The sequence below is a fragment of the Cydia strobilella genome, chromosome 5 (assembly GCF_947568885.1).
Source record: "Cydia strobilella chromosome 5, ilCydStro3.1, whole genome shotgun sequence".
In the NCBI taxonomy this organism is placed as follows: domain Eukaryota; kingdom Metazoa; phylum Arthropoda; class Insecta; order Lepidoptera; family Tortricidae; genus Cydia; species Cydia strobilella.
Window position 1 is genome coordinate 9,226,859 of NC_086045.1, and position 19,903 is coordinate 9,246,761.

The following is a 19,903-nucleotide window of genomic DNA, read 5'->3' on the forward strand; positions in this document are numbered from 1 at the left end:
TCCTAATATTATTAGGTAAGTACCTACAAGGTACAATCGAGGACTGTTGAGCCACTTGCCACTATTCGTAACTTATCCTTGTACTACTAAAAATCGGTTATACTCGTAAGAAGAAATTAGATAAGAGAGGAGGAAATTATATTGGATCATACTGCCTAATAAAGAACACTGGCAAGTAACTTAACAGTACACATTCGAGAAACGAAATGAAAGAACGTGTCGTGTAAAAGTTAAACTATATTGTTTTGTACATTGTACGATATTCAAAACAATATCGCCCACGGGTTTACACACAGGACTCTTACAAATAGTTAGTCTGGAATTGCTTAAATAGTAGGGGAAGTAAATGCAGTGAGTAATTGAGTAGGTATGCACTTTTGTCTCAGGCGATCTCGCTTGGCACGATTGCTCCTTGGATCGTATAAACTACCAAGCTGATCTAATGCCCTAGCCACGAGATTAACTCTTGGATACCCCCTAAAAAGGGAGTGGCGGCTGCAGCGGTCCAGTTCGCTCTTGATTTCTACCTACCTATGGCTATCAGGTCAAGTTTGGTATCATTTTCGTATAAATTAGGGACGAGAAATTCATTTCTGAATTAATTAATAATTTCATAAGTGAATCCCTATTATTTATGAGCCAAGGCACAATCGTGCCAAGCGGCGTCGCCTCAAAACAACATACTGCTCCATACATTTCTGCACTTACTTCCCACTGTTACTCTCTCTGGGGTCTAATTCCACGTTCCATCCAAATGTTATCTATTGGAGATTTCAAGTTTATACGTAGTGAGAGTGATATCTCACAATAGATACATCTCAACGGAACCAGGAATTTTCCAACAATGTAGATTTTTTAAACAATACATGTTCACAGTGTTCAAGTTGGAACTAATCTGGTATACAAGCGAAAACAGGACGATCTAGCGTAACTCGAGACTTCAACAATATAAATTAAGTACTATCACGGTATACACAGTCTCTATTTTCACAATTTTAATACTTGGAACATGTTTGCGAACATAAAATAATTTTCCTTTTCACTCTCCAGAATATCAGGTTCTAGTAGAAATAATATATCTAAGTGTATAATAAAGGAATATAATTTAATTATTTACATTTTATTCTCACACATGTCCGCAGTCACCCGCGTCCCGATACGATACAACTATCAACTTACAAAGGTAATTAATTCTTTTTTACTTAATTCAAACATTTGTTCCTGGCACTATACAATAAAGTTCTGCCTTGACGCTCGCAAATATAAGGCCACACCTTCCAATTTGACCTTTAATTTAACGTTAACATAAAATCAACAATTAACTCATATCAAAAACAATGGAAAGGGCTCATACCAAACTCCAAATAACTTATTGACACTAAAGGTTCTAATAACAACGCACTGGTATCGGTACCTATACTTAAAGAAAATTATGTCTTCAATGATTGCACTGTGCATATTGATGAAGGATTCAACGGCCGTGATGGGTTTTCATTCTTAAAATCTATCGGAAAATTTACTTTTATAATCCCAAAATCTGACCCACATCCCAATCTGAAAGGTTTAGGCGAAATTAGGGTAACAAAGCCAACCCATGTTGCGCTAACATAAGCGACAGGACAAGTTATTCAGAATTTACTAGAGTAAACTTCCGTTTGTTACCGTGCCTATATATTTTCGCGTTACGTTTGCTAAACTAATACTGTTTATGAACTCAAAAAACTTTTATTTTTGTTGTTATGTTACTCATTACAATAAAATTTATTTATTATGTAGTTACTATAGCAAATTCTAATAACAAAATGTTTTATATTCATCAAATACAGTATAATGGCACTATTAGGTGATAAATTAACTAAATACAAAATACCAAGAACAAGAGAATTATTGGACGTAATGGAGGCAATGACGGCGAAAACCGATATCAACGATGAAATACAGATACAGATACGCAGAAACATGGAGGCTAATTCAATACACTTACATTTCGAGATCATCGCGTGTTGACAAGTGCGAGCGAAATGCACGCGCGAATGATAACAAAAGTACATCAAATATTTATTTTTCCTTTAATTTAAAAATTTGGAGTAACGCTCGCAGACGTATCTACTTCATAAAAAAAAAGAAAAGTACATAATTTAGATACCAAAAGTACTTTCGAATCGGCCTCCTGGCCTTTGGGAAACTAGTAGATTTGGACGCAGGGTATTTCGCTTCAGTAAGACAATAAAGTGCATTGTAATACTAACTCCTCCTAACATTAGATGACGTTGATAAAATCGATTGACCGGTGATAGGTCATTCTTTTATTTACCGATATGAATAAACCAAACCTCTCAGCAGTACATGTTTTATAAGAGACAGAAATATCACGTAAACACAACGTATTATAACCATTTAATCACTATAATAAACGATTTAAATTAATGTAGATTTTTCCAACAGATCAAACAATTTCTTACGTGTAACTATTTTCCAAATAACCTTTCAAATTGATTTGATTGGTTTGTATTCTCTACACAACAATGACTTTCTCTAGAATGTGGTCATGATCATTAATAACGCTAGCACAAGTATCTTAAGTAAGCTATTAATAGTAAGATTGCTAATAATTTCAATGAAACTCCAATGTACAGTCAAGGTAAAAAGTACCGATACGTACAAAGGGACAAAAATATGTGAACACGAACTTGACAAGTGCGTGAGTTTAGATAATTTGGCCCCGTGGGCAAGGTACCTACATAGGGTAGACCTCTACTCTACCAGAAAGTGGGAGTTGGATATAATATAAATCATTATAAGAAACATAGAAATCAATCTTGATTTATGACCATGACCACAGTGACATGTGATTGTATAAAAATATTCGAGTAATGTATAAAAGTTTGAAGGCAAACCGGGTCAACCTTTGAAGTATAAAACCATAGATTCATATTAACTATACATCCAGGTAAGTAATAGGCACATATGTCATCCACCGTCTTAATTGCGTGGACATATTAACTATCCGGTAATTGGCTGTAGATTTTAATGGCATTTTCGGTTATTTTGCCGAACACTGTTACCAGACTGTCTACCACATAACTCAGGTGTTTGGTAAAGTAGTTATGCAGTGCTTTTCTGGTTGGCAGCTTAGTTTAGAGGCTAAATCTAGTCAAAGTAATGAATTTACTTAATATAATACAAACCAGCCGCACGCAGGCAATCCTTCAACCAGTCCATAGTTCATAAAAACTTCTAAACAACCACCTAGGTAAGTAAGTAGACCTATAGAGAAGTCAATATAATTTACTGTCATTTGTACACTGTCTATGAAATTGATTTGGAACAAAAGCTAGAATAATTAACATGAAAACTTCCGTGTCACACAATATGCTGCCTTATCACATAGATTTATTTACCGTACCTATAAATTTACATCTCACAAAAAGTCTCTTCAAATCGGAGCAAAAATTACATTACATTCGAAAGTACATTGCGTAAGTGCAGTAACTAACACAAAAAAACTATTTAATTACTGTTTGTGTTAAACATTACAGTACTTGTATTGAACGCACCAGTATTGTTGTATTGCAAGAAATTTTGACCAAAACTGGGTACAATCTCTTCTAATTCTTATTAGGCTGTGATCCGAAGTTGATGTAAAATTTAAGAATCTAACCCCACCATCTTAAGGAATATAAGTATTTATATTTTATAACTAGGAGGAGACAACGTAAGGCGCTTGCCTGACTTTTCTGATTTCGATTCCTGGATGCTAAGTCAGGAAAAGGCCTAACTTGGTGAAAGAAAAAGTTTTGAGTATAAGCACTACGTTTTGTTGACATCTCACCTTTTGCAAAACTATACTCCACGATGGCTATAGTTGGTCAAACCAAACTGTCAGCAAATAAGAACTAACAAAACTATACTCATCCTTTTCTTTTGGGTGCTAGTACTAGTGTAAGACAAAGATAGTATGATTCTCTCTGTCTATGTTTGAAATGAGACAGTCCTTTATCAATTTTTGCTCCGATGTCAAGACACTTAAATGACCTGGACGCATAGCCATTCAGTATTAGCCTAATGGTGAATTAATACTGGCATCCTGTAACCAGTACAGGTACCACACGAGTATTCTGCCAAAATCAAACAATAAAGCCCTGAGCGTTCGCTCGCAAGTTGCCGCAACGCAGAACTTTTACAATGACATTCATTTTGCCAGATGACATGTATCCAGCATCCAAACGATTCTTAGACATAGGTACAGTAATAAAAGCAAGTTAGACCAACAACTATGGTCCAGTTAAACTAATATTTAATTTTATTCAGGTCATAAAAGTCACACCTTAACGAAAGTGTCGTGTTAATTTTTAACCATAGTTTTTTTTTTAATATTATTGTTATAGGAGGGTATTTGATTACGATTATACTAGCCATCAACGAAAGTCTTCCTAAGACTGTGAAAACTGATTGTGACTGTGTAACTGTGAAAGAGAAAATTTACGAATCGAGTATAAAAAGATATAGTAAACAATATAATACTCGTGGAAATGATATGACTTGTAAAGTTCCTGCGCTGCGAGCGCGCCGGGCCGACATACAGTACCATACGCAAAGGAACAGTTCGGTACGATACAACTAGTCACTAACACTTCACTTGTACTCCTCGTCGGCCTCGAAGTCCCCGACGTCCTCGACCTCCTGCGGGGGCGCCTGGACTAAACCTAGTGGCCCCTTTTTGTACGCTGTCATCTCCTGCGGACAATGAAAATAATAAAATGAAAACAGTACAAAGGGAAAATGAAGACTGTGTTTATACTTTTTTTTACCCTGAATGCACAACTACGGAGTGAAATTTTATAGGTGATACAATACAAGATGTATTATGTATACGCGACTGTACTCAATACTGTGATGCAACTTTTGTTATGTGAGCAATCCAGACATCACAAAATACAGGTGTTCCATACTACATAAGTTCAATTCGTCGCAATTGTATATGGAGACCAGGATATTTTTTTTGTAATTTCGCTGCTTTAATAATAGTTGATCACAGAAATGAGTGCAATTGTGTACACATTTCTTGTATCACGCAAAAAATTTAAGGCCAACTATAGGGCAGAGTCGGATATATTGTAGGGCCTACAGAAATCATTAAAATAGTCCAGTATCATTATACTAGCATCATCATAATTATTAGCATTATCCTTGAGGAAACAGCGTTTTATGACGGATGTAAACGAACTTTAATTAACAAATGCAACACCATATGAGTTACTATTACTTGTGAAATATGGATCAAATTCCAATGCAAATCGATCGGTGCCTTTCACTTTGAACAGGAATCGATGTAATTTGTCAGCAGTGCAGTAGTACACTTAATGGTAATTCTGCATCGTCGTATATTGTAAGTATATTGTAGTTTTAAGTTTTACTGTCTACTTTTACGATAGTTATAAGTGGATCATTTTATTTAAAGTTGCCAGACAATTAAATGATGAAGTCCCATTAAATGATGATTAAATCAAACTATAGTTTATGAGCGCCCTTTGTAGTGGCCAATTGAAAGTTTTTAAACTTATAGGGCTGCATGAACGCCGACAGCCCTGTTTGGAGCCGGGCGTCCCTATATATAGAAAGTCCCTGAACTGTGGGGGGCAGCACGGGCCCAATATCAAGATAAGTTTCTGAATGAAGATTTAGCACACTATTACAACTCGACCGCCACTTGACTCAAAATTAATTATTAATAGTAGTTACCATTATCAAAATTTATGTAACTATAGTGTACGACGGGTGGTCTACGCGTCGTCCAATCGTCGTACACTAAACTGAACCAAAAGCGAGTTGAGCGTGTTGCAATGGTGTGGAATTGATATAATGTGTGAAGACTAAGCTACAAGGTGGCACAGCCTCCAACTTATTAGACTAAACTAATAGTCTAGCCCCGGAAAATGGTACGTGACAATGAGAGCGACGAAACTGGACAGTTAATTTGCTATATTATTCTTATTACTACTTGTAGGCGTCTGGCAGCATCTATTACACGTGAACTGAACACGGTGTCTAAAGCGCGGTGGTTTCTGGATACACCCGTAGTGGTCCGCGAATTTATAAACAGAACAACTCTTTGTAGACTGGTAGACTGTTTGTCATAAGTACCTATTTTACTTCCAAAGGTTTGGGGGTAAATCGCAAAAAAAAACGAGTGGTTATGAACCACTGTTAGGTATATGGTGTCCGTTGGCAGCCACTCCTCACTCCACTGGCACTAATATTTTAGTGTTTAAATTTTGTATTGGTGTGGTATTTTGCAATAAATGTTATATTATTTTTTCCCTTTACAGTAAGTCGATCAGCTTACCCTGTCATATCTCGCCTTGTCCTGCTCGGAGAGCGCCTCGTACTTGGACTTGGTCTCGGGTTCGGCGGCGGCCCAGCGCCGGCCGAGCTCCTTGGCGATGTCGCCCATCGAGTACTCGGGGTTGTTCGCCTTCACCTTCGAGCGCTCGTCGTTGCAGAACCAGAAGAACGCCGACCTGTTGGACCGGCAACTTCAGTAGCGATACCACAATAACTCTTTAACCCCCCCCCCCCCCCCTACCCTCTATTCATTTTTTTTTTAGATTCTTGCTTTAGGTTTTTTTACAATCCATACTAATATTACACATGGGAAAGTGTCTCTGTCAGTCTGTCTGTTACCTCTTCACGCTTAAACCGCTGAACCGATTTAGTTGAAATTTAGTATAGACATAGTTTGAGTCCCAGGGAAAGACATATTGTAATTTTTATCCCAGAAGTCATCCTTAAGGGGGTGAAAAAGGGGGGTGGAAGTGGAAATGGGGAATCGACCCAATCGATAAAAAGCAGATTGGATAAACAATAAGCTACCCAAATTACTAACTCCACGAAGACGAAGTAGCGGGCAAAAGCTAGCATGAATATACAAGTCAAATATAAAAACACTTAGAAAACAATAAAAAATATGTATTCTTATATAAACACATGATAAAAAACCTAACCTAGCATAGCAGCAGCAGGGCAGGGCCCAAGCTGTCGCTGGCCAGGGCCACAGAGGGAGGAACCAACGTACTATACGCGCCGTGTCCAAGCACGCCGCCTTCGGCATCTATATATTTATTTATTTATGTTTATTATTACTTGCAAGGCGTCTCGATAGACCTCTTCGGAGATGGCGGGACGAGCTTAACGCCTTTAACAAAGACTGGTGGATACTTCATGGGATAGGGACACATGGAAGAAAAAGGGAGGATTTAGTCCAGCAGTGAGACACGTAAAACAAGTAAATAATATACTCGTAATGTATTGTTATAGCGGCAACATAAAAACTCTCAGAAAATTTTAATTGCCTAAAATGATTCTTGAGATAGAGCTCGCTAACAGACAGCGGGACAGAATAAGCAATAAGGTTCCAATCGTCACCTTTCAGATACTGAACCCTAAATATGTGATGTCCTGTAAAACAATTATAATGATAAAATCTCAAACTATCTAATCTAATCTAAAAAATTCCAGACTCTTCAAGAACCTAATGAGGAGACTTGAACCACGTATTAAATAAAACCGGCCTAGAGCATGTCAGGCCATGCTCAGTGTAGGGTTCCATAGTTACCCTTCCGTCTCAATAGGCTAAACTGGAGCTATTAGTGTAGAAGATTGTTAACAAAGGGATGAAATGATGCTTGGTGCCTTTCCCCCGAGTTAAACAATCTACTTTTCATATCAAATACGAGGAAAGCAAAAAGACAAAACCAATTTGCATAGTCAATACTTCATTAAAGTAATAGACGTATGGCCATCATTTTTTTCCTTGGAACTTATCTACTTTCAATCGGATCCTGCATGTCCGGACATAATAATTCATAGCGAAAAACATTATATTGCAATATTTATGAAAAAAAAACCACATATTTTAGGAAACTGCAGCAATTTTAAAATGATTCGGTAATTAAAGTATAAAAATCAGCAGGATTGCCTCTTACTTTTGAATTTGTTACTTTTTCGTTCTAAAACTGACAATATCATTTAGCCAATGAAACTGTTAAGGAGAAATTTATAAAAACAATTGAATGAGTAAAATAAGCAATTTTTATCATACATTTTACTTAATTTATATGAATAATGTAAATAAAAAAATTTATGTCCGTAATATAAAGTTTAACTGTGACAGTACGCCTTTTTACTATGAAGGTAACTTTTTGCGATAACTCAAAACCGGCTATAAACCGAACACGTTCGCTATAGTTTCCATTTAATGTCTTTATTAAGCTCTATTTCTACAAAAAAAAATTATATTTTTTGGACCCATAAGTCAAAAGTTAAAGCAAGGGGGGGAAGGGGAAAAAATAAATGATGTTCTATATAGGTATTTGGCGCTATTTTTAATCAAATGGTTTATGTCTCCCACCTGGGCAAGTCTCCCGGATTCCCCCTACAATAAAATGTGATTATCGATAGCAATAAGTGACGTGACCATAAACTCACAGCGATCGCTTCGGCGCGTTGGGGTCCTTGTACTGCTGGCGGCGGCGCCCGCGGCCGATCTTCACGTCCTTCGGCGGTACGTAGCTCTGCATCTCCAGGTCGTACCGCCTCTTGTCCCCCTCTGCCATCTCGTGGAACCTCTGCTTCTCCTTTTCTGACATCGTCTGCCAAGGAAAATTGAATGTTACTCAAAGCAAGTATACTATAGAGTTGCCGCAATGCGTGCGCCCGTGAGGCACAGAACATACGCATTGCGACGAAATTAAAAACACGTTTAAACAGTCCTGAAAACATTCAAAACAACCTAAGTAATTTAGTAGGGTTTATTGTTGCCCACCAAGCCATAGTGGAGAACAACAATACGTCTACCGATTTGACGTGGCACTTGGGACTTTTTAGAAGTATGCAGAAATGAAAATTGAGACTATGAAAAGGACAAAGAATAATAGCGCTTTCTCTGTTACTCCCACTGAAAGTTCCGAAAGAGCTCTCGCCCTGTCAGGTCCAATTACAGTTAAAATACTTACATTCCATTGGTCCGCGCACTTCTTGGAGAGGGCAGCAAACACAACATTCTTATCAGGGTGTTTTTTCTTATGCTCCTCACTTCAGGTCTACATGAAGAATGTGTACTTAGAACAGCTAAATTAGTTACATTCCATCACTTCGCAAACTTCTTCGAGACGGCAGCAAACACAACATTCCCATAAGGGTGTGTCTTCTTATGCTCCTCACTTCAGATCTACATTAAGAATGTGTACAGCTAAAATACTTACATTCCATCGCTCGGCACACTTCTTTGAGAAGGCAGCGAACACAACATTCTCATCAGGGTGCTTCTTCTTATGTTCCTCGCGACAGGTTTGCACGAAGAAGGCGTACGCGGTCATGCGACCGCGCGGCTTGTTGTACGCGCGTGCGCGCGGCATTTTCGCGGCGGTCTTGTTCGCGGACTGCGCTATTAACGCCTGCTGTTGCTGTTGGGCTTGCTGCTGCAGTTCCTGGCAAATACAAAAAAAAGTTTTTTGTCAAAAATTTCATTTTTGATATAAGCTTTTATCGCTGACTGTACTTTTCACTCAACAGCCATGTAATACTAAAATAGAGAATTCTAACAAATAATATTGCACCGTTACCAAACTTCTATAAGAAATAAGTATGTGAAGTGTCAGCTCCATTGAGTAAAGGGAAGGGTCTAATTTCGTTTGCAAGATTTGATTACATCACAACAGGACAAGTGAAAGTAAATAAAAGCATGTAAAACGAGCCCATGGTTGTTATCACTTCCAATTTGTCTACCATGCATTTCACACTTGATCAAAAACAGACGGCAAGTAAAGTCAGACAGTTGGTTTCCTTCCCTGCTAGGGAAAGATTTCCTGATAGCTTATCACAGGCAGAATGGGCACCAAAATTGACGCTTGTTGGTGCCATATCATGTGTTATGATCAAAGTGTTTTATCAAATAGTAATATGATTTTTCAAACCATCATACTTGTAATGTTGCAGATTGTTGTTGCAATGCAGCCTGTATTTGTTGTTGCTGTACAGCCTGCAAGTGATCCTGCAGTGTTTGCTGCTGTTGCTGCAATGTCTGGGCAACTTGTTGCTGCAACACAGCTTGCGCTTGTACAAGGGCCTGCGCTTGAGCTTGGCTCAATGTCTGCTGTAAACTCTGTTGCAGCTGTTGCTGCTGTTGTTGATGCTGTTGCTGCTGCTGTTGTTGTTGCTGCTGCTGCTGCTGTTGTTGTTGTTGTTGTTGCAGCATCTGCTGCAATGTTTGCTGTTGATTTTGCTGCGGCTGCTGTTGCAAGGTTTGCTGCAAAGTGTGTGCTTGCTGCAACTCCTTCCTCAAGTTCAGTTGGATGAGCTGCTGTATCTGGCCCTGCTGTTGTATGGCCTGGTTCTGCTCCTGCGACTGATGGTTCTGAATACCATTTGCCTGCTGTGTGCCTTGCTCCGGATCTGGACTTGACTGGTTCTGGGACTGTAACAATGAAAAAATACATAATTCAACAATATTTATTTATTTATTATTTATTTTAAACTTTATTTCACAAGAACAAGTACAAAAGGCGGACTTAATGCCTTGAGGCATTCTCTACCAATCAACCGCTGGGCCAAACAGAAATTAGTTAAGGTGGGTGCAGTGCAATGCGAAAAAAAATATTTCTAAATATAAATTCTAGTACTAACGCCAATATACAAACTAGCTATATTTATATACTATAATACCTTTATAAACTACATAAATAAACAATATAAATACATATACAAATTTATTATATAATATACATAAATATATATTTGCATGTGCGGGGAAGTGGGGAGGGGGGGGGGTCCCACTAGACCGTATCTAGCAGGTGCTTGTAGAGCATTCGTTTGAAAGTCAGGTTATAGTAGTAACATTCTATGTAGTTTTTTAGGGTTCCGTACCCAAAGGGTAAAAACGGGACCCTATTAGTAAGACTCCGCTGTCCGTCTGTCACCAGGCTGTATCTCATAAACCGTGATAGCTAGACAGTTGAAATTTGTAAGGTTCTGTTACCGGGCCCACCGGGAGTATGAGACACCTGAAGCTTTTTATTTCACATTTGTAGATGGAGCCCTACTCTAAAGATTTTTTTCCATTTGCGGTTTTGAAAACGTTGGTATTTTCGAAGATTCGTCCTAAGAAACCTACGTCGGTTCTAACCTATAAATTAAAATACCTAATGTCCTACCGCCTGATACCGAAATTCCTATAATCCTCGCATTCATTCGATACTTCATGAAATAGTAAATTAATTACTAACAAAGATATTATTAACACAAAACACACTAGACACGATGTTATAGTAAAAATTCTATTAGGTAAGTTATGTTACTTATGATAAGAATTAAAAAATGCTGAAACTCATGAAACTACTCAACTGTTAGAGGGATATCAATGTCGTAAAATACAAATACACATACCATTGTACTAATTATCAAATGAACACACGTAATGGATCGACTATTTTCCATATCACACACCACCTTATACACCTTTGCCGTTACTTGAATCCAATTAAGAATTGAAAAATTAATTTAGCGGGTACCTACTCAAATAATTTTTAAGTCCACTGCTCGGCTTTCGGAAATTCGGATTTGGAGGCTATAGATAGGATATTAGGTTTGATCGGCAAGCTGTCACGAGTGTCAGTGTCATATATAAAGTATTGAAAAAAAAATACATTAAGGCTAACCATACACGCACAAAATTTTCATTCGGTTTCCGTACGTCTGTGGCCAGCCTAACAGTCGACATATAAAATGAAAATTACCGTAAGTGCAAAATGTGTTTTGTGAGTGAATGAAATTAAATGAATGATGCAATAAATGGATATTAGGGGAATGGATAGTAAAATTAAATAACACCTGTAAAAACTGTAGCTCTATAAATAGTGACTGAATGTAATTAGTTTTTACAAGAATATTCATTTTAGATTGGGTACCTAGTTAATTCTTGTTCAAATGGAAGCGAAGAAAGGTACGTACGGCTTATGCGGTATATCTCGTCAAATTCTAAGTTTCTCCACCAAATACTTATCTAATACGTACCTATAATATTATAATATTTAAAATGAAATAAAATTTACATCTGCGGCTGTTCATAATGCTAAAAAGGGCAATGCATTAATAATGCACTTACGTTAAACCAGTCCCTACGTGTGTTTTCAATGCCACTTGCAACAATAATCACAAGATCACAACAAATACGGGTTACCTACAAGTTAGTGCCTTCACTGCCTTCGTGTTTTGTAATAGAACAATATTGTTAATAATGAATTATTACATTACGAATACTACTTTATTTTTTTCTTAAACATTCCATCCTCAATGTCCTCATAGTATGCTTTTCCGTCAAACACTCGTTATTTTGGTATTTGATGCCGAGAAAAAACTATTTATTTTATTTATATAAATACATTCGTTTATAATATTTACACAAACTTAGAGTATAATAAATTGGTTTGTAGATTTTCAAAAATCAGTCTTAACACAAAGCAAAACAGTAAAATAAATGAAGATTATTTACCGCCGGAGACGACGCCTGTTGGTGAGAATCAACTGATCCTGATGCATACCACCAAGACTGCTGAGGAGATTCTTCTCTGTTATTAGAGCCAGATACAAGGCGGTAATCGTAACTAGATGTAGAGTTATCACCGCCATTATTTGGAAAACCTCCAGTCATTTTATATGTGTATAACTGATGCGTTGCAGCAGCTGTGCTTCGTGCAATTTCCTCATTTATTTGTTGTTGTTGCTGTTGTTGCTGCTGCTGTAGATCCCCTGCGCTTCCAGGCCACCACGAGGCCTCATCGCGCGCACCCCAAGCGCCCCCCGTCGCGCCCCGATCCCCCATTTTACAATTGCCGCTTTAGGCTGACCAGTTTCTTTATCCTTCCTTGCGGCTTCAAAATGATTATTATGTTCTTGAAATTCTACCAACCATGTCCCTTTCTTAATATATAAATCCTTGTACTTATACTTCACACAAATTCGTTGCCAAAAGGGTCTTATGTTTTTAGTGAATTCACTCTCACTTTTAACAGAAAACCTTGATTATCACAAAAACTCAATATTGCCATGAGTATCACATAGAATATAAGTCCATTTACAATGTTTAGCAGTAATATTTAGCAAATTCTTGCGTGATCTTTAATCAAAAAGCTGCCGGCTTTAAATTCTACATACAATCCACGCGCGTACGTTTTGTCTTCGTTCCTTCGTACTTTAAGTCAATACAGTTGGCAACGTCGCATAACGAGACGCTAAACAAGTGCACACTGGCGCCCCCAACGCGCAGCGGCTACACTGAAAACATTGGAATATACACGAAGAGAGACCGACTGCGCACGAAGTGGCAACGAAGCTCGTCCAGTAACCGGTCAATAAGACGATTAGCGCAGCCACGGCGATCCGCGTTGGTACTGAAGTCCTTTTGTTTTTATTTACGTCATTATAATTACATATATACTCCAGTCCAGTATAAGTTAAGACTTCATAAATTGTAAGAATGAAATGCATTTTCAGACTTGGAGCTAGATTTTATGTATACAGTGAACATACCTAAACAAAGGATATTATTATGAGTCACAAATGGAAAGGCTAATGTTGGATACAATGGATACAGTATCAACATTACATAACCAGTTTGCATAAGAGTCCAATTAATAATGTAAAATCATTCGTCAAAGTCAAAAAGAGATTCATTAACAAAGCAATATAGCTTTAACTTTTGGATGAGCTATATCGAGGATGACTTCAGCAATAGTTTGCGCTGCCGTCGCATATTACTGTACTATAAAAAAAATATTGTGTGGTTTTAGGAAACCACGATCCAAGTGAAACTTTTTTCGGATTGTAGGCATTTAACTGAAATTTAAAGGTTTTAAAGAGTGGAATGAAAATAACAAAAACATGATAGTAAAGTAAGTATTTTTATTGCTTTCAATTTGTCATACAAAGATAGTAACCAATAAGAGCAGGTGTAAGTACCAAGTAGGTTGAATCCACCGCTTGCATCTTCTGACTATATCCATTTTCTTTGCAATATATAGGTATCACATTAGGAGAATTTCGGATAATATCGCCACGCCACGCTCTGTAGCTCCGTACACAGTTTGCTCCAGAAATTCTTTAAAATTAACACATGAGTAATAATGTCATGATTCGAGTCCATCTTGTAGCTGAAGAATTTCAGGCATAGCTCTTATCTCTTGTTTAAGCAGGTACCTCCATAGATGCGCTCTAGTTCCTCCCACGTGCCTTTAGCGGAATCAAATCGCACTATTTTTTGCAGAATGTCATCAGACATGATTGTCGTGAACAAAATAATAATTGCCTTGAGCAATACTAAAATTTTAAGCCTCCAGGGGTTTTAATATTAGGAGGCTAACTTCCCTATTTGAATCATTCCCGTGTTTAATGCTTGCTCCGTTTTTATTCGATAACACTTTAAAATTAATAGAGAAAGAAAGCTTATATCTGTTTACGACATTCACTTTTGTTTGACAATAAACAACAGTTGCAAAGTACAACTGCCAGGGTGACTATTTGCTATTCACAGTACAATAGAATCTAAATAGCGAAGATTGTCCATCGCGGTTCAACGTGGCAACGCGGCGAGCGTCATGGGCACCTTTGCATCGGGGGGAGTCGCGGGACGATTTTCGGGACGGCTGAAATGTGACTTATTATTATTAGTGTTAGTTTCTAGGATAATATAGTTTAGAGTAAGAGTAATTTGTTATTGTGATGTATAATTGTATATTTGATTTAATAGCGAATGTTTTTCCACATTTAGAATATCGAATATTTTAGATAAACATAAAGAATAATGACAAAAGACTATGAACTCTAACTACAAGAATTAAAGTAGAATTTTATTAACGTACATTACATACCTATTATTCTTTATGTATTTTGACTCAATTTGAATTTGACAGAAGCCCACCGTATTTAAGGTTAATAAGGTTTACTGTCCTTAAAATTGTGTATGAAATTATAAGCAAATACCAGCCATATCGAATTAAGTATCGTGTCCGTTATTTATTTATTCGTATGACATAATTGTTCAGTCGTTTATAAGGATATTCTAAGGTTCTGTATCCATTTGATTACGTCATTGTCGAGGGTAAACAAGTCTGCAGGGTTTCCGTCGTATTTGCTAAGTGGGCAGTACTGAATGATGTGCTCGATGTCCTGCACAGGAGCCCCGCAATCGCACTCTGGAGACTCTATCCATCCACATTTGTGCAGGAATGCTCGTGAGCGACCGCAGCTGGTTCTCAACCTATTCAGTTGGCACCATTCTTTTCTAGGCAATGAGAAACCAGGTGGTTTTACAGTAGGGCTGATAGTAATCCCATTATTCCCAATCCTTTCGGGGGGGGGGGGGGTTTATCGTTCCATTCCTCTTCCCATTTGTCCGAGATATTAAAGTTTTCTTTCATGAGGTTTCTTGCAGTTCGGTGAGGAGGGTGTCGAGATTTTAACCGGTGTGTTGGAGGGTTCTCAAATTCAGCGTGGGCAGCTAGTTTGGGGTGGATCAAGATCTTCCGTGCCTCACGTACTAGCGCTTGGTGTCGTCTCCTTAAGTGTGGAGGCGGTATATGACTGAGGGTTGGAAGCCACTGGACCGGAGTACTTTTGATGGTTCCGGAAATGTCGTTCAAGCGTACTAGGTCCAAATTTAACATTTCTTCTGAGTGCTTGAAGCGACAATGCTGGGATGTTATAGCAATGTCATCGGCGTACAAAAATTTACGGCTTTGGGTGTTTGGTATGTCGTAGGTGTAGAGGTTAAATAAGAGGGGGGCCAAGACAGATCCCTGTGGAAGACCATTATTAAGTTTTCTCACGGTGTTTTGATGATCCCCAAGGTGCACGATAAATTCACGGCTACTGAGCATATTATTTATTAGGCCAACAATTTTGCTGCAGAGTACGGCAGTCATCAGCTTATATATTAGGCCCTGCTTCCATACCGTGTCATATGTCGTTTTTCTTCATCGTGTCCGTGATTTTCATAAACAAAAAGTCGTATGCTTATTTTAAAGACTATGAACTCTAAGTACTAGGAATAAAGTAGAATTTTACTAATGCTGTAATGCATCACGCGACATGATAAAGACATCCCAAAAAATTTGGGGCGATAGAATAAGTTTCACTTATTAATAATACCTATCAATACTAGTGGCATAAGTGAAACTGCCAACTGAGACCCGTGGAAAATTCATCAAATGGAGACAATAGAATCCTTACTCACTCATTCGGTCAAATTTGATCCCCGTGGGGCCAGGGGCCCGTGGCATTTGAGTCAATAGTCCTAAGGGGCTAAGGCCCTATCAAGTTTTGCATATATATTGTTATAGATTGATTTCATATGGCAATATTCTTCTTTTTAATAGTTTTTTTTATATTTAAATATATTAACATGATTCGAATGAAGTATTTCCAGTAAATAGTCAAATACATGTCATCCAAACATCAAACAAATATTATGGCGCCATTCATTTATTACGTAAGAAGATTTAGGGGGGAGGGGGTCGATCATATCCTATTTTTTCTTACAAGGTGCGACGGAGTCTTGATAGTTCTTAGGTACGCGAACTGATCAAAATCTTGTATGTTTTTTTGCCTAAAGATGAATTATAAAGAAAAACTACAATAAAACCAAAATTAACTTTTTTTTTATACCACGTCGGTGGCAATCAAGCATACGGCCCGCCTGATGGTAAGCAGTTACCGTAGCCTATGGACGCCTGCAACACCGGAGATATTACACGCGCGTTGCCGACCCTAACACTCCTCTCCCTCGTTGAGCTCTGGCAACCTTACTTACCGGCAGGAACACAACACTATGAGTAGGGTCTAGTGTTATTTGGCTGCGGTTTTCTGTAAGGTGGAGGTACTTCCCCAGTTGGGCTCTGCTCTAGATTTGGAATGACATCCGCTGTCCTGTGCCCTACCACACAAAGCGAGATGTCATTCACAGTGCCCATACCTCTCTTTTGGACGTAGTTTAAGGACATATCCGGGTCCGGACTAGTACTAGTACCTACATAATAGGTACAAATAAACGTTCCTTAACGACCTTAACCCTACAATGCATACTGTTCCACATATGGCACAACCGAAATATGTGCGAATTGTGTCAAAAATCAGGTAGGCAGCGACATCTGTTATAATTCTAAGGTTACTTGACACAAGGCTACTATAATAGTTAGGCGTGTTGCCACTAGGCAGCAGTAAATGTCCAAGGTATGGACCGACCGATCGATTAAATTTCGGTAGTCGGTGGTGAAATCTGTTTTGACAACTTTCGAAGTGCGATAAAAAAATCATTTTAAAGTTAAATAACAAGAAAAATATATATAATTATGGTAACTGTTAAACTGTGCATTCTTGAAAGGTAAGTTTAATTTTGCAGTATTGAGATGTTTAGATAACGTCAAGCAATATTTTTCAATCGTTCCCGATATGGTACACCAAATACACCATGCATTAAAGTTCATATTGCTTATACAAGACAAGTGAGAAACGATCCGATCGGATAAAAATACAGAAATCTCGTCAAAAACATCACGCAAGTTAGCTTAAAAGCCACTACAAAGTAATCTACAACCATCAAAACTGTTGATAGCATTACAAAAAGAAACGGAACATGTAAAAACGAAAATGTGCCATATATTTCTGTATGTATATACTCTGAACCTCAATGCATGAAGTTCCACATATGGAACACAGATAAAAACTTTTTTCCAAAATATGCGTTGTATATTATTACTATTATTTCCCCTAAAAGTAAACACTAAACACATGTATTTATCACATATAATTTTATTTCTCAAAATAAAAAAGTCATGCATAACACTGTAGGGTTAAAATTGATTCTCTGATAAATAAAATCTTTATCCCGAATATCTTAAATCTTTCTTCAACTACTATGGTGTTTCTCGTGTCCGTCAACTTCGCTCTACTGGCAACCTCTCTTTGTCCATACCATCTCACCGAACAGATTTCATGTCCTATTCTTTCTCTATTCAGGCAGCTCGCCTTTGGAATAGTCTCCCTGTTAAAATTAGACAGTGTCCGAATAGATTTGCATTTAAAAAATCCTTACGCGAGTACTTTGCTGGCAGAACGATGAATTCTTAGTGTTTCTGTTTTGAAAGTTTCATCTGATATCTTATGTATTTGTATGTATGTATATTGTATGTATTTATATGAATATTATATATACAGATATGTGTGTATGTCTATGCCTATGCATTATTTAACTATACTTGTATATATGTAATCACTATGTTGCACCGCCTACAAATTCTCTGCTATGCCCGAAGGTTGACTGGTAGAGAATGCCTCATAGCATTAAGTCCGCCTTTTGTACGATTGTATTTTCGTTTGTGCAATAAAGAAAAAATAAATAAATAAAATTAAAACAAACCAAGGGCGTATTCACTTTTTCCTTTAGATTCTTACGTAATAAATATGAAACAGGGGGAGCGGGTTAGCCTATTCTCATTTATTCTTACATAGGGGCGGGAGGGAGTCAAAAACTGGCTAAAATCATCTTACGTAATAAATGCATGGCGCCTAAGCAGGACATAGCTGAACTAAGACTTAATTTTTCCCAGTGGCAAGTGTGGTTTTTTTACCCTATTATTTTTTATATGTATGCTATGTATTACTCAACCACACAATCACACACACCTGACATACTACACCATAGTAATAAAGAGAGATGTCTAATTTAGATGCACAATATTGTCGTCAAAGGGGTCATCAAATGAAGCCTAAAAGTGTCACAGCAACCTTTGCCGAAACTTTCTAAGCAACCGGGTGGTGACGACGCGAAATCTCTTCTACTCAGCTATTACATTATTTGAATGACTACGTGATATGAGGCAACATCAGTTGTCCTAACATGCACGCTTGCTTATCAAATAATATTAATATTTTCAATCAAAATGTGTTATGGTACTTATGGTAAAACAAATACGATGCTAAAAACTATTGAACGAGTGTTGGTGATTCAAGGTCATTGTATATTTTGTTTATATCAGGCGAAATCTCGTGCTGAGAACTTGAATTCTTGTATCTATGATTAAAATAATGTAATACTGTTCCTTTTAGCTATAACGCCGAAACATAATTATAATTGGTAAAATATTTGTATATTATTTATTTAAAGCAATTAGAATTTAATAAGATATTTGTAAACAAATATTTTGCTTAATATATATATAACCGCCTGGGTCGCCACATAAACCCTTGCATGCACAATAATAGGTCATAATATATGTCAAACACAACACATTGACGCATAGACTTACCTACGGAGCTGTCATAGATATAGTGTCACTTTACTTCGGCAGCCATTTGCTTACAAAATTAGAATGTAGAACTATAAATATCGCTCAGAATCCGACATTATTACATCGTAGACATTACACACTACCACCGTGACCACAACTTTTTAACGTTTAATGAAAATAACGTTATTAAAATTAAAAAATAGAAAAACTCACCAAGTATGTGTATATTACGAACGAGCACACGATTTCAGCGCTTATTACGTAGAGAACTTCGCGTTTGTCGTAAGTGAATACATGAGCAGACAATGTCAGCGGCAATTCAGTCTGATTGGTCAAAATTAAATATCCCGCCACGCTGCAGCCAATCACGTAGGCGGCGTTGGCTTTATTTTTTGTTTATAGTTACATAAATATAGCTACGTCGACTGACATTGCATCTATGCACACATTCACGCACAATACGAACGATTTGTTTTCCAGCAAGCGGTCATTTCGTAAGCCGGTGAAGACAGAAAGACTAATTTCATCTACGGCCTTGTTGTCCGTGTGCGCTACGTTGTTCATTG

At 37.6% G+C, this 19,903-nt stretch overlaps 2 protein-coding genes across 5 annotated transcripts in view; one reads left to right on the forward strand and one right to left on the reverse strand.

Annotated features, from left to right (window-relative positions):
* Positions 1–19,903, forward strand: part of LOC134741701 (troponin I) — a 443,517-nt gene that overhangs the window by 106,798 nt on the left and 316,816 nt on the right. The gene's annotated exons all lie outside the window — the stretch shown is intronic.
* On the reverse strand, positions 220–19,729 carry LOC134741672 (high mobility group protein DSP1). 3 transcript variants are annotated; one of them, XM_063674538.1, is made up of 6 exons: positions 19,551–19,729; positions 9,983–10,474; positions 9,264–9,488; positions 8,488–8,651; positions 6,347–6,521; positions 220–4,737 (listed from the first exon to the last, which is right to left on the reverse strand). In XM_063674538.1, the coding sequence occupies exons 2-6, from the start codon at positions 10,253–10,255 to the stop codon at positions 4,636–4,638; spliced, it is 939 nt and encodes a 312-aa protein (XP_063530608.1). In that variant the 5' UTR covers positions 10,256–10,474; positions 19,551–19,729; the 3' UTR covers positions 220–4,635. The 3 variants fall into 3 exon arrangements, with proteins under 3 accessions (XP_063530608.1, XP_063530606.1, XP_063530607.1); XM_063674536.1 differs by lacking the exon at positions 19,551–19,729 and adding an exon at positions 12,548–13,264; XM_063674537.1 differs by lacking the exon at positions 19,551–19,729 and adding an exon at positions 11,443–11,560.

Excerpts from the sequence above, each read along its gene's own strand:
- LOC134741672 (XM_063674536.1), bottom strand. The coding sequence starts at position 12,877 with ATGGGGGATCGGGGCGCGACGGGGGGCGCTTGGGGTGCGCGCGATGAG. Across the intron at positions 6,522-8,487 it reads AACGCGCCGAAGCGATCGCT|GTCGGCGTTCTTCTGGTTCT; the intron begins GTGAGTTTATGG and ends CCGGTCCAACAG. Across the intron at positions 4,738-6,346 it reads ACAAGGCGAGATATGACAGG|GAGATGACAGCGTACAAAAA; the intron begins GTAAGCTGATCG and ends CATTGTCCGCAG.